This window comes from Teleopsis dalmanni, chromosome 2 (genome assembly GCF_002237135.1).
Source record: "Teleopsis dalmanni isolate 2A chromosome 2, ASM223713v2, whole genome shotgun sequence".
In the NCBI taxonomy this organism is placed as follows: Eukaryota; Metazoa; Arthropoda; class Insecta; order Diptera; family Diopsidae; genus Teleopsis; species Teleopsis dalmanni.
In genome coordinates, this window is record NC_051847.1 from 70,140,451 (window position 1) to 70,157,094 (window position 16,644).

Sequence of the window (16,644 nt, forward strand, 5' to 3'; positions counted from 1 at the left end):
TTGCCTAAATTTTATCTTACTCATAGTTACGTTTGAAATGTTCCTTAATTTCGGCCTTCGTTTCAACGAAATTAGGGAATTTTCCTTAATTTCGTTCTAACCTTAAAACTGAATTTTGTATGGAAAAAACAACTTAATTTCAAAGTCGGTATTTTTTTTAGGAGTTTCACTTTCATTTTGATCGTATTTTTGTATATTCCTATACGTTTTTCGACAAATTCGCTTTTGCCTTCATCAGGGAAATTCCTAATATTAAAAACATCTGTGCAATTTACAAACTATTTACACTTATTACAAGTATTATTATTTAATTTTAATTTATTTCTCTAAAATGAAGATGAAATTAAGATTTTTGCGAAATTAAGGTGTGTGTGAACATAGAACAAAGCGAGATTTCTTCATAACCCCTCTGCACGCCTTGACTGGATTATTGTTTATCACTTCATCAGACTAAGTAATAACTAACCTCAGATCTACACACCTACCCGAGACGCCTGTAACCATTCTGTGATTAGATTATGCGGTGTTGGTAAGCCTGTCAGTTTTCGTAAATAATTCCAGGGCTCTATCTTTATATGAATTTTTTGATCGGATCAATCTTCAGGTTCCTGCGCTTGTCATTTGTGCTAATGTACCATGGTACTTTGAAAAGTCTTCTCAGAGCCTGACTTTGTGCAATTTCTAGTTGGTAAAGAGTAGCGTTTGGGGCCTTGCTGAACACTACACATCCATATAGAAGTGACGGTCGAATTATTTGGTTGTATAACTGCATCCTGTCCTTAGCATTGAGATTTTCATTTTTGAATACCATCTGTATATTTGAAAAGCCTTAATTCTTATAGTATTCAATAAGCAATATTGCTTATTGGTTATAGATTAAGCACTTGAAACTTACTCTATATAAAGCAGAATTATGTTTTCGACAAGAATCAAGGTATAGATTTTATAGATTGATTAATTTTTTTATTGTTTTTTTATATTATTTTTTGTGCAAAAATATCAATATTAATAATACCTCAGCAATCAATTAATTGGAACACTGTTAACAGTGCATAATGCAACGTTGCATATTTCATTGTTGCTCCAGTTAAGTTGTCTCAGCTTAACATAAATATTTAAAATAAGTTATTTCAGATTTGCTAAATTGCTTAAAATATCGATTGAATGACACAATTTAGCAATGTGAAATAATTTATTTAGTATCTAAATTAATGCTTAAATTCTACCATAACACTATCTTTTAATTTGTTCAAATATTATTGGGTGCACGTACTCTTAAAAATTGATTTTAAGGACGTATGCGAGTTAGGCTAAGTTCTAAATGAGGGAAATTCTAAGTTGAGCCGATAATGAAGTGATGTGTCGATACGTGTTGATAAATGGCTAAATGTATGCAGTGCAAAAAAAAATCCTAAAAAATCTCCCATTTGGTTCAGCATCAACTTAGTCTAACTCGCACACGTCCTAAATATTTTTTTTCATTTAATTTTAAGCCTCACGTAAACATAGCAAAAAACACGTAATAAATAATAAACAAAACGCAAACCTCTGGCAACATCATGAGAGAGACAAAAAGTTTGACGTTGATAATTGTCAAATACAGATAATGTCATTAACAGCTGATTTCTGTTGAATGGAAAATTTTTTGCTATTGTGAAAATATTAAGTAAAATGCAAAACTAGTAGCTCTATAATTTTCATCGAAGAACGGAGAAGGGTCGCGTGGGAGCGCTTAAGATTTCCGTACGCAAAAGAATTGCAGAACAGTGCTTTACTTATAAAAAAAATATACATTAAGTTTTGTGTTTGTAGAACTTTTCATAAAAATTACTAAAATTTACAATTGTTAAGCGTAAAGTGTGGCTTTCTATGTGCACTATTCCGCTCTCCGAATTCGAGTTGAAGTACTCTTTCATAATGGATGAACTAGTCGATGAAGTGAAATTAAATTTTCCGGATGAGAAAATTAATACAAAATTATTGCATACGATTTGCTACGCAGCAAAGCTAAATCAAGCAAAAGTGCTAGTTGCCTCTTTGAATGAAGTGCGCAACAGGCAACTCGCTAATTATTTAGTTAATTTGGTAAGTGACGCAAAGGAGAGCAAAACAAAATATTAGTAATAATATTGGATGAAAGCCGCCCACAAATGGTTTTTTCTATTTGCAAATTGTAGGAAGTCCTAGTTAATAATAAAAATTGACATTAACATTTATTATTCTTTTGTATTTTTTGCTTAAATTATAAATTTGTTGTTGTGTACGTTTTGCAAATTTCGTGAATTTTACTTTTTTTCCTTTGATACTCATTAATTAATTTGATGTAATTTTCTCTCGCTCTCTCTCTCTCTCTGAATAAATATTATTTTTATTACTTTTGCAGTTAATACGTTATTTTGTTTTTTTTTTTTTTTATTTACGCTTTTATTTAATAATAAAAAAAATTTCTGTACTAAATATATTTCGGTGCATCAGTGAATTTATGATTATAGCTTATAGGATAGGCACTGGGTACTTGAGATTGTGCGGGGTACTTTTGAATTTCCTGTTAACTAAATATACACACGTATAGGTACTATGTATGTGTCTTATAAGAGTCATGTCATTTCCAACAGGTGCATTGCTACATAAGCCGTCTGTTGTATTGTTTAATACAGGGCTGTCCAAAGCACGGCCCTAATGTTTGTGCGGCTCGCACCTAACGTTTGTGCGACCCGCACCTAATGTTTGTGCGACCCGCACGTAATGTCTGTGCGACCCGCACCTAATGTTTGTGCGGCCCGCACCTAATGTTTGTGTGGCCCGCACCTAATGTTTGTGTGGCCCGCACCTAATGTTTGTGTGGCCCGCGACATCTACTACAATTACGAAAATTTTTGGTGTACTGGTAAAACTACATTATTTTATTTTTATGGTATGCCAAATAAATAAATTTAAATTGATAAATTAATATAACTAAACATTATAACCTTATTTTTATTTTTGTCGAAAACAACTATGAACGTATGTATTTGTTTTTGCGGCCCTTCAATCTGCACAGTAATTAGTATTGGCCCGCGATTGGATCTGGTCTGGACAGCAATTGAAGCTGATTTGATTTGAGGGTTTCGAAGGAGTCTAGATTTATTAACTTCTACCTGATAGAAGTTTACATTAAAGTAACTAGGTTTCTCCACTTTAACCCAAATCAACATTCGTTCCCAAACAATTCACTCCTCCCTCACATTTTCTTAACTACCATATCCTAATCCATGTAGTCCCATGTGTAGATCATGGGGCACAATAGATCTTTTGGGTTGCAATGCACTATCCCCTTTGTTACAATAATAATAATGTATAGATTACGACGAGCTATTACAACAAAAACCACTTAGTAAAAGTAAAAGTCCATCAGTTATCCCTATTTTCTTTTAAAAACTAAGTTTTATAATGGTTTAAGATATTTTCTGAGCATCCTGAGCATCTTCACCTATGATTGTTAAAAATACTTATTGAATGTTTACAGTTTAATGACTACTCCTTTTTTTAAATACATTTCCCTGTTCTTATTTAGACGTGTTACTTGTTTACTGTCACAAAATGAAGTACTGGTTCTGAAATTGACTACGCCATAAAAAACAAGAACATAAATCAGTCCCATTTTGTCTCGAAAAATGTCTCTTTGTTTTGTTTTCAAAAAGAAACGAAAATAATGTATAAAAACAATTAAAAATAAAATAAATACATTGTCAAGAAAATCAACTAATTTTAGGTCATTTCAAGCATGTGCTCATCATTGCCTGTTTGGTGAACGGGATCACATTGTTTTAATTCTTACACAAATGTCCCATCAACTGGGAACAAAACTGCAAATGTTTATATTGTGAAGAAAGAAAGAATAATAAGAGATCAGTCAATAGCACGATGCATATCAGCGACGTTGACGCTTTTTCTTTATACTATATCAATGCCAGCATTGCTGCGTATAAATCATCAATCCGCACCCATTTCTCTTCATCTGATGTTCATGAAATCATTTCAATTTATCCGCATCAGCCTTTATTTATAAAACTAAAACTCAGTGGAAAAGTGTTTTGATAAAAGACCTCTACTTTTTTAGGTGGCATGTACTCTTTGTATTTTAGAAAGATATATAGATGTTTTGAATAGATAGATACGAATTTAGTTTCCTGAAAGTGTAGTGTAATGCAACATTTAGAAAACTTTTGTACTACTATCCAGTCCATAAATTCTGGAGTTGGAAAGCTTCTAATTATAGAAGTGATTATAAGTTTTAACCTTAGTACAGTCAGACCTTAGTTCAGACCACAAAGATACTGACTGGTAGTCTTTCGTCCTTTCAGGCTGACATTATTCTACGTTATTGTATGTAAGATATCACTTTATATAGCGCAACACACGATGCCTCACTAAGTAACTCACTAGTAATCTCAACCCTGTTCCGCTAAAGAAGAACGAGTGTTTAAAGTCAGAAAATGAAAAGTTTATATTTGGATTCAAAGTTGGTCCCACCAAATAATTCACTACTAATCTTAACCCTGTTCCACCAAAGATGAACAGTAAACACCAAAAAGTCAAAAGAATGAAAAGTTTATATTTGAATTATTGTCTTATATATTTCATATCAAATTAAACAAAACAAAAGTGTTATGAAATCCTGTTTAAAGTAAAAATAATGAACCAATCTATATAAGAAGTTGCACTCTTCTGGTCTTGTATATTCAATATCAAACATAACATACCAGGAGTATAATGAACAATTAATCGTTTTTGAATCCTGTTGCCAATGAGAGTATTACGTCTGAACCGAGATATTAAAAAAATGTGTTAGTTATCGGACTGTCGGACTGGTTATCAAGCAGCCACAAAAAGATTCCTGCTCCCCAAATTGTATGGCTGAACAATTTATAACGAACTATTTAAAAAAAACAAAATTAATATAATGTTTAACAAGTAAATACATTAGTGTATATTTAAATTACCTTCACTCAGACCTTCACGCAGAACCTAATTCTGCTAAGATTTAATAAAATTTTTGGATTGATCTTTGATTAGCTGAGTTGGATCAGTAGTTGAGTAAAACTAATAAATTGAAAAGTTGATGTATTTATTTATTTATTATATATATTTTATTTATTTCAGTTTTATATGTACTAGAGTTAAGAAATCTAATATTAATATGTTAGTATATTTATCTGAATTAATACATACATTTTATAGTAGTCATATCAATATCGCAACAGATCTTTTCGCTTTTATAGACTAAACTTTAATATATAATAACTTCAAATAATACTTAAGTATTCATAAAATACTTCACTCCAAGTTTTAAATAATAGTCCATAGTGTTAGCCCAAGCATATAAGACCAGATTCATTTAAGTCCTAAAAAGTAGTAAATTCTTTGTTACATGATAAAAAATTTTTAGCAACTACTTGACAATTGAGAATTTGGGTAGGTGGCAACTATTTCTGAACCGGAAACGTAATGTGTCCCTTTAACAAGGCAGGCAATATCTTTAATTCCTACGTTCTAGATATACTTTACAAAAGGAGAACCCAGAGCGCATGAACCATCTTTAGGAAGGGATAATAACCGACTATGTAGATGAGCAGCATATTTCATTTTCTTCTCTAAACCATACCTATAATAGTAGTCACTACAGGTTCCTATTATACAGTATCCTGTAAGTAACCAATTGTATTAATTAGCGATTTGGTATATTCTATTAGTAAACGTTAATGGGTAATTTTTTCTATAAATTACTGTCAGCACATTCCGCACTGCAACATACATACTGGACATACATCATTGTATTTTTACAATTCAATTTAGTAGTAAAGTAAATTAATCGAAAAGATTAAGGAATTTATTCTGGTTCCAAGAACGATCGTGTCTATCTCCTGGAGCCACTCTTCAACCACAACCACAACCACCAAGTGCCGTTCAACACCCCCAAAGGGACTTTACAAGCAGATCCCGGTGGGTTACAACAGCAACAGGAACTGATTTGTGATAATCAATATTGGTCTCTTTAAAGTACTCTCTATAAACTAATATCTCCTTAAAACTGCTGTTGGTCAAGTTCTCGAAAAATTTTGAATCGAAATTTTTATAGCCATCAGAGTCGTCTTTGGGTTTTTGTTATCATGCCATGGCTACTAAAATGTGCTCTACACCATAGCTTTTTTGGATGATTCAAACAGAATAAGCCAAAAAATAAATCAGGTTAATTAACGGCTGTACTTTGTACTGTTCTGGATCTTCTGGTAGTACCACTTGGTGATAATTCCTACAACTTTTTGATTAAGTTTGTATCGGGTTTAAATTATTTACTTATATGATGTGTCCATTATTTATTAGAAGCTATAAGCATGTGTTAAAGTAAGTTTATAATCTTGCTATCTTAGTAGTGTCATTAAACACGATTCCAACATTATCTGCATATATGGTTTATTACATATAATGTATATATTTATTCTAACAATTTTCTATATCTTTCAGATAAGTGAAAAAATAAAAATGAGTATCTTTTCCTGATATATGTATACTAAGAAAATATCTGAAGAAAACAGAAATATATATAGACATTTCCGACAGTTATTCATATGACAGTATTGTAGAAACTAATTTATTAGATAAAGTAGCGCCGTATGTGGATCAGTGCAACTGATTAAGATAGCGCATGTGTTCTATTAATAAAAACTCGTGCCCGTGTGGATTTTCTTTGTCTGTTTTTCTTTTTGTAATAAAAAAATGAAATAATAATATTTACAGTAAAATTCTCTGTTTACCACAATATAAATAATGATTTTGTTAATTTTATTATTTAAACTTATAAAATTTAATATTCATTTAATATTTCACAAAGTTGTTTAATTATATTAAAATGATTATACATCCAATATATATCTGTAAATAGCATAAGTTCCTTTCGGCACTGCATTTTATTTGCAAAAAAAAAACAAAATATCAAAGAAAGAAAATATCAAAAGAAAATATTTATTATTAATTAATTTATTTAATTGAGTTTTAAAATATATATATCAACTTGGTTATAAAACTTATTACAATCTTTATATATAGAATGAAAATATTTAGTATGAAATATTGGTATATTTAACCAAAAACCAATAAAAACGATAGTCAAGTCAGAAGACGAATATATAGCACCTCTCTTTGTAATAAATAAGGAGCAAGGGCCTATTAGGCATTGGTCCCTTCCCAGATATAATAGGTTCATGGTGAAGGCATGGGCAAGTGTATATACAATCTTTAGCAATTGAAACCAGATTTTTCAATTTGATGACCTATTTTTTATCGGTTACCAACCATATGGTATGGTATGGTGAATACCACTAATAATAGATATTGAAGGGGCTACATTTCGCATTTAGAGAAATTTTGAAATATGGCACCGTTTTTATTTAATTGGTGTTAGCTTATTTGGATTGAAGTTAATAATTTTTTTTTATTATTTTTTTTAAGTATTTTTTTTTTATTTTTTTATTATTATTTTTTTTTTATTTTTTTTTATTTTTTTTTTTTATTTTTTTTTTTTTTTTTAACAATGTAGGCTTATTGAATCCCTTTTATTTAAAGCCTAACAATAAGTTTTAGAATTCCAAAATCTAATAATAATTACAGTATAAATTACTTTATATACATATACTAAAATGAATTATAAAAAGAATTCTAAATTATTTTAAGGGACCTTTGAATAAGTAGCCAGGGCTTATTTATTAGACATCACGGCGCATAAATTAAATTAAATAGAATAATTTTTAGGAAAACAGGATGGCAGGTATATAATTCCGTTTCGGTCTAGATGAATTTATCATATTAGCAAGAGGAGGTCTAACCAGCGGATTTACATGGTTTTCAAGATTTGCAACATGTTTCTGCCTTATTCTCTCAAACTCGAATTTAATCATCAGAACTTTAAAATCGAAAAGTATGTTTTCATTTTTGATTTACTAGAGTACACTCTGGTATATCTGGTCCACTCTCTGTCATTATTAGAATCTTGAGCTTTTGAGAAGATTCTAAGCTTGAGCTCTTTGCAGGATTTCTATGTACAGGCATTACCATATAGTTGTTAGTCGTACATCCAGATTAGTTGTGTAACAAGACTTTATACTCTAAACATAAGAGATTCAGTCAGCGAAAGCTTATACCCTTGAGCTATATTTTATTCCTTTTTGTTTAGATATGTTTCCACAAAGTTAAACGTTGGTCAAGGTGAATACCAAGGTGCGTCACTGTTTCTGTTGGCAGAGAGTTATACTTGGTGACAGGATCTGTTAAGAAGTTTATAGTAAATGGAGAATAAAATAGTTTATTCAGCACAATTTTTACCCCTAATTGACAAATGTACTCGGAATGTACAATAGTATGTCATGAGATCACTTTATTTCGTTTAATTGTAATATGATAGTCTGAAGAAATTGTAAAACTATTGAAAAAGTTGTTATTTGTAAAAAAATAAAAACATATGTTATTTGTTTAGAGTTCACTATTATTAATTTGTTTGTTTAGTAGTTAAATCCTATTAATGTAAACTTTTAAAGAAAAAATTATTCAATTTTGTTTTTGTATTTATTTATAGTTATATGGAGACAACGTTATATAGAAAATGACCATAAATGACCATAATGAAAATAATTAAAAAAAAATAATATAAACAATACTCATATTAAATGTTTACATTAAAATTCTTTAAATAGTTAATAATTAACCAAAACAGTTTTCTAATTCGATTAAGCACAATGAAACATTAGGTATCCAGTAAAACTTTTTTCAATGGACTCAAAATTAATCTGTCATGACTTTTTGACTGAAGGTTTATGTGTCTCTTTAACAAGCTGTGACTCAGTAAAAATTGCAAATAGACCCAGAACGTAACAATTGTTTTTATTTCTTGGGTGAAGAAGTCATCTTTCGTAATGAAATATCCTGTATAATGTTATGTTGATTACTCTTATTACTAGGTTTTGTCAGAAAATCAATTAGACAACTTCTAATTTCGATAATTTCGGTACTATTAATAAATGTTATAAGTAATATGATAATTTATGGTCTGATAACATGTCTGTCTATAATTTTAATAAATATTATAAGTAATATGATAATCTGTAGTCTATCTTAAAGGTTTCCATTTATGTTTTAAATATATTCTCAACTAAGATATATGTTGTACTTTATTAACAGAGATAAAATAATTTTTATATATACATCCTGGGGACACGGTAGCTCTCTTGTATATATAGTATACAATAGTATTGTTGGGACGACCAAAATTAGGAATAGCATGTGCAGTTCTTTAAATCAAACCCGTCAAAATTAAAATCTCCGAATTAGTAATACATTCTATTTTATAGTATGCCTTTGCTACCTTGTTAAATAGAACGTTGGAAGCTCATGTCAGTTGAACCGCTTAAGTAAATTACTTGATATATGTCTGTAGTCTCAGGTGGTTAAACATTTTATTGCCGCTTATAGGTTTATTTTTAAGTGTAATAATTTCAATTTATTTTTATTTTATTGGCATTATAGTCCAATTTGAATTTTGGTCTTCTTCACGACCTACTTTCATATTTTTGGGTCCATTTCAGCCTGTGGTATTATGTGACATATAGTGCTTTATATTACATTATAGTCTAATTTGAATTTTGGTCGTCTTCACGAGCTGCTTTCATATTTTTGGGTCCGTTTCAGCCTGTGGTATTATGTGACATATAGTGCTTTTCTGATAAACCTGACAAATTACTTGCTATTTAACATAAAAAGTTTTTTTTTACTCACCATGTCAAGGTGAGTTTTATATTTGTCACAATATAACGAAAAAATAATAAACTGTCAAAATTTATTATTTATAAAGTAAAATGTTACATGCTCAAGTGTGTTCATCACAAATGTGTGTGATTTTAAAAAAGCTGAGTTTGTTTTTATATATTATAATGTTATTATCATTTTGTATCGGAGACAGGTCATATAATCTCTATTTAATCTGGTAGTTTAGAACAGTCTTTAAAGTGTGATGTAAAGTTAGTTGTTAGAAATTGTTTAAAATGTTAAGTTTTAAATATTTACAAAAAATTTTTAAATAAATGTATAGTGCCTTAATGATGACTATAGATTATAGTCAAAATATCGGTTAAAATAAAATCTTTTAAAAACAAATAAAAATTTTTTAAATAAGCTTATTTAAATATTATTAAATAAATATATATTTAAGCAGTTAGATGTTTAATCCAACACGATTAATTTTATAGAATTTTTTTTTATTTTTATAAATGGTTCTATTATCAGAATATTATATATATTTTTTATTAACATAGTCTCTAACTTTGGAGTCAATTAGATTGCAATATAAATTATCAGTAGTTATGTATAACTGACTTAATAAAAAATACCTCCATATTTATAAATTAATTCCTTTCACTTTTGACTATTAAAATTTTCTTTTATATCAAACAATTGTTCTAAAAGACTTCTTCTTTCAATAGAGACATTGGTGCTATTGAACTACATTTATAATTTGAGATAAGCAACTATAAACAACTGCCTTATAATATAATTATCTGTGGTTCCTTACACTCTCCATTCTCACTGAAAATTACCGCCATCAGCTGTTCGAATTCCTTTCACTACGAAGCACGTTCACATATCCTTTCAACCCCTAAACAGGAAAATATTGTTTACATATGCAAAATAAGGGTGTCTGTTTAGCGCAGGCTTAAATTGTGCGACAGGACTCGTGCGACGAGCTATTATTGAATTTATATTTGTTATATGAACTCAGTTGTAGTTTGAATCCTTGTGAGTTTTATACGTTTTTCCATTCAAAAAAAAAAAGTCAATTCATTATTGTCTGTGTACATTTATTGGAATATTTTCCTATTTAAAAATGAATTCGGAGTTATTTCGGTAAAATTTATAAAGTCAAGTCATCTAATGAAAGTCAACATAGTTCATATATATTTTTACAATTAAATAGAACACGTAAACGTTGGTTTCAATCGGCATGGCCGGGTGCAGACTTTTGGAAGGGATCAAGCACAACGCCAATTTCTTCATATATAACATATCCTGTGGTGAGTTGTGTTTGTATATTTCTTACCATAATTTTTTTTTTTTTGTGTGGAATAACTTAAACTATCATATTTTATCTTTGACCCATCATAGTCAGACTGTTAAATAATATAGAAAATGTGTTACACAAACATACGTCCACTTTGTAACAATGGCATAAAATCGTCAATTATGTAAACGTACTCTCAAAAATATCGATGCTATGAATAAAAGTGCGGATGAAAATCGAAAACATTCAATTAAGCATTCCTTTCAAGAACTAAGAATTTTTTATGGCAACATGTAGAATATCTTCAAAAAGTTTTGGATTTCAAAGCATAACAAAAATGGATTGATCTAAGCACTAAAACCAAACAACTATTTATAGTTTATTAATTTTGTGAAATCAGCTTTAGAGTAACTTGGTATAAATCCAGTATTTTCTAAAAAAATTATCATTAGTTAAGAAGATAGAATTCGTTGGAAATTGAACTACGAGATTGAGTTAGAAGTTTTTCACATATCCACCTCACAAAGAGTGACCAAAGACCGACATTGCAGATTTCTTTATATATTTTTGTGTGTTACTAATTTTCATTATTTTTGTACTTTAACCCAACACTACCTCCTTTTAAGACTTAAACGGTCTTGATATATCCTTGAATATTCCATTCTTCATAAAACTGGTTAATTAATTTATATTTTGATTGTTTTCAAAAGAAATGCCCAAACTCCAAATACCTAAAATTGTTAAAGGAAACTAAAGGTTTAAGAGTTTAGATAAAACCATTTAGGACTATATAGAAATCAAAAGACTGATTAGAGACACTAAGTTGTCGCACATGAATGGCTTTAGAGAATAGATCAGTATAATCGGTCCTAAAATGAGTCTATTAAACAATTTATATTAAAATTTTTCTGGCTTTTTACATTATACCTACCACAGTCTACTATGACTTGCTTCTTGCTTTTTCTGCGGTTACTGAAAAGTCCACATTCTTTAATTGACTCTATTGAAATGGTCAATCCTTGAACCATTCGATGTAAAGCTTCAAATTCTTTGTACTAATATTAGTTGTTTCGTTTTTTTGTTTTTTGTGGCTATTGGAAAGTCCACATGATCTAATTGGTTCTTTGTTTAATGCATCCCACCCTATGATCTCAATGTTAATGTTTGGTCCTACAGCTCGTTGTTGTGGCTTTTACCTAACAGAACCAGCCACGAGTAGTGATATGTCTTTGTTGGGAGTAGTGCATAGCACTTGGTTGTATCTCTGGGACGTAGGTCCGTTATGTTGCTTTTATCCTGATTAGACATTCTACAAAGAGTTAATTTTCTTTTTAGATATAATCTCTGGTAATATTCGATTCTTAATAAGTTGCTTACGGTCATCAATGTTATACTATGTTTCCAGTTGGCTCATTTAGGCATTTCTGCTCATTAAGGCCACTAATGAGGATAATTTACCATGCAAAGAGCTTTCATATAAATGAGCACATTATAATTAAATCACCTGATTTAAGGCGAAAAATGTCGAATGTATCCTTACAAACAAATTACCCATAAGGAAAATCACCAAAATTTGAAATATTTATCACATGTTTGATATGTAAAATTTAAAGAAACAAGCTATTTCAAATGTATAAATCATCTTATACCAATGTAAACGACCAAATATTAATTTCATTAACATAAGTATTTTTAGCTGCAGTGGAAACAGAATATTGATTAATTAATTAATTTTAAATATTGATATGCGCTGTAAAATAGTTAAAAAAGTTGTTTCAAAAATCAAGCAGTGATTCAACAGCTTATGGTATATCTGAAGTAATCAGATGATCTATAAAAATCAGATAATGGTATCTAGACTAAACATCTAGATGTATATTATACATCACTTCCCGTAATAATAATTTGTTACTCATTTTTAAGGCATTCGCTGTTATAAGTAATTAAATATATTTACGATTTTATCTAAAAAAACTTAATAAATTGTCATCGTCTATAAATTCTGTCCTACACTAACATTCCATGAATTTTTCTAGTTTTTTATTGCACTTCTCTAGAGAAGAGAAACATTTGTTGCAAATCGCACATAATTTGTTGTGACTATTTTTGTGATACTCACACACAATTTGTGTATTGTGGGTCCTTGAACATGAAATTACACAGATGCTAGAATGTTTCCATTGTCTGCTATTGAACTTCACATATGGGGAATTAAAAATAAATTTTGTGTTTTTTGTTTTGATTTTTTTTTAAATTATAGATTATCCGGATAAAAGAACACTTAATAGCGCTGAAGTACTTTGAAGAATAACAGAAGAATGATTAGTCTTAAAAAATCCAGTTTCTGACCAGTGGCATAAACAGGATTGTACAAAGGCTGACTATGATAGACAATATTGTGTTGCATTGTTTGTACAGTGTATTATCTATAGAATATATTTTCATGCACGGATCTAACCCTTACTTTCCGGGATACGTCACTGCTTCTGACCGTTGTAATCCAATTTTTTAAAGCATATTAAATTATGTGGAATAAAATATTGGAGTATATGTATTTTGCGTTAACTCTTCTTTTTTCAATAATTTTTTATATTTCAATCAACTGAAGTACTTTAATATTTCTTTAAAAGCTCATCCCACTTTGCTAGTAATTTTTAAAATAGCGCAAATGGGGCTCTGTCATGTTTTAAATTTATATATTTTGTTGCTTATTCCGTAATTATTGTTGATTTGAAGCTAAAGAGCAAAGCGACCATGAACACGATCTCATATTATACCTGTTATAACTACCATTATCACATATACCTACTATATAATATATAATTTTTAACTTAACTTTTGAAATCCTTGCAAATAATATGCAGACATGCCTGGATTTACTGTTATCAATTTCACTCGATTCCCACCATATATCGTATGACCTAACTAACTACCTATCTAACTACCAAATCTAACATTCTTTTTGTAAAAGCAAATTTTTAAGACAAGATATTCTTCTAATTTTCCTATGCTTTTGGAAATGACTCCGTAGACTGCTTAGGAAAATCAAAAGTATTTTTGTGTACTAGAATTCTTCAAAGTATAATAATAAATTAAATATAGTTTGGATAATATGATCTACAAACACTGGAACTGGCTAAATAGTAATTATTTTCATCATGCACTGAACGATATCTACACTTGAACTACACAATCGTAATTTTGATAGGTTTCTAAATAGTTTTCAAATTACTGAACTAATTTTGTGTAGTATAATTATCTTTATTAAACGTTAGACTATATGACCAATATATACTGAAACTGGCTTCTAAATAGGTTCGAATATATCTACTCTAGTACTAGCTAATAGTGGCTTCTGTAGGTCTCTAAATAGCTCTAAATTTTGTTACTCTGATTTTTCTTGTTTCGTACATCATGGGACTCAATTTTCGAATGCCGTCTAAACCATAACGGACGGCGTTTAATTGTTTTTTTTTTAGTATATAATCCAGTCAAATTTTTTCTCCAATAGTGGTGGTAATCTGTGCTTTATGTTTATAGTCTGTGGTTATACTATTAGAATAAGAAAAATATAGTTATAGTGAAACCTACCGTGAGTGATAGCTGCAGAGCACTTTTAAGCCATAGAGTTGCATTTCTTAATCCGTCTATATATTTTTTCTAGTTTCCAATTTTCAACTTTCTCGCAACTATATTGCAATGTCAACAGGGCCAGCGTTGTGTAATACCTATCGGATATATATGCTGAATACGTACAAAAAATTTAAAATTTAATTCAATATATAATAATGTTTAATGTCTAAAGTAATGAAATTCACAAATTATACAATAAATAGATCAGAATTTTTAGATGAAGACAGTTTTTTTACATAATCCCTTATTTTTGAAATAAAAACTTCTATTTCAAAACGCTTCTTTCGACATATCTGGAATTTTTGATCCATTTCAAGGTGATTTAAGGTCAATTCTTATTGGGTCCAATAGGTCCATGTTGTATTTAGTAATAAATTGATACAGAAATTCATCTGAAATATGTTAAAATATCTTTAAACATTTTTGCACTTAGTATAAAATTGCACATACTATGCAAATATAATTTTCATCTCATCGACATCTCTTTTATATCCTTTTCTAGCTGATTTTCTAACAACTTATTGACTTGCCCCGCTATCTTTATTTAATTTCTAACTTTATTTTCTTTTATTATTTTAAATATTTAATTATATACAATATATATTTACAATATATATATATATATATTATTTGAGTCTTGGCATGGCATATCTATCGTTTTTTAATACTAAATAAAATTCCTTTTATAGTATATATCTGATTCATGGGAAGATACATCCTATTGTCGCTCCAAATTTACTTTTTTTTTATTTTATTTTTTTTCGACATGTTGCGCATTTATTTATTAATTTTTTTATTTTTCTTAAAAAGTTAATTACCAAAAAAGCAATAAAATATACAATATAAAATTTTAAAAATTGTTTTTTATACTGAAAGATATATACTGAATATATTTTTTCTGCAGTTTCTTGACCTTCGGATTTACTTTACTATTTGCTTCTTTAGTTCATTGCTTTCTTAGAGTTTCTTGTGCTTTTTAATGAAACATTTTAGCAAAACAAAAATGAAAATCTCATTTATCTTTAAATATATTTAAATTTTCATATATGGGTCATTCTTTAACAAATCGGACACCTTTTTTGAGAAATTTTTCCCGAAATAAGGGTCTTCTTATTTTATAAAAGGAGTCCGTAAAAAATTTTAAATCAATTCGGAGATGATAAGGGTATTTTTTTTCCAAAATAAAAGATTGATCTATATATTACCCACATAATCAATGTATTTATCTTAATTCTAATTTAATAAATTTAATTCTAAACAATAAAAAAAACAATGTACAGGCGGTGAAACATATTTTAAAGTAAACTTTGAAGAAAAAAAAAACTAATTTCCTTTTTATTATTGCTTTTGTTTTATTGTTCGCTAAGTTTAAGTGTAAACGCTTAAAACTTTTTTACGTTAAAAATTCCTGCCTCCATTAATTAATTATTTAATAGTATATTTACACATACTCATCAAATCGCTTTAACATATTTTTGTGTGGATTTTATATCGATGTTGTTTGGAAAAGCGACACATATTGCAATATATTTGTTGAGTTAAATACAATAGTCTAAACACAGCATACAACTAATTGTAAAAAGCGCCATCTGTGGAGCAAAAGTAATCTATTACATTTCTCCACTATTATTGTAATAAATCCCACATACAAGATTTTATTGACATTTGTCTATTCATTACCGTTGCATATGAGTCGGAATATTAACAGATATAAGTATTTTAATTGAACATTACATTATAGTGACTATGAGTTTAGAAATTAATCACATCGTACAATATTTGGAGAATATGTATATAGCTATTGGTGTAGTAAGTTTCTAAAGGGAGTCGGTAACTGTTTAATTAATCGTGATTGTAAAATCATGGTATTTAATATATGTAGAAGATAAGAAATGCATAATAAAAATGGATTATGTATAAATTTTTAA

At 29.0% G+C, this 16,644-nt stretch overlaps 1 protein-coding gene across 2 annotated transcripts in view; it reads left to right on the plus strand.

Moving 5' to 3' along the window:
• Positions 1-1,657: 1,657 nt before the first annotated feature.
• Positions 1,658-16,644, plus strand: part of LOC119681637 (protein fem-1 homolog B) — a 21,886-nt gene continuing 6,899 nt past the window's right edge. The window contains exons 1-2 of one of the 2 annotated variants that reach the window (XM_038094882.1): positions 10,842-10,929; positions 11,000-11,096. In XM_038094882.1, the coding sequence (XP_037950810.1) occupies positions 10,910-10,929; positions 11,000-11,096 (117 nt within the window). In that variant the 5' untranslated portion in view covers positions 10,842-10,909. Of the gene's footprint in view, positions 2,086-10,841; positions 10,930-10,999; positions 11,097-16,644 lie in introns of those variants that run through there. The other variant, XM_038094881.1, reaches the window with a different exon arrangement.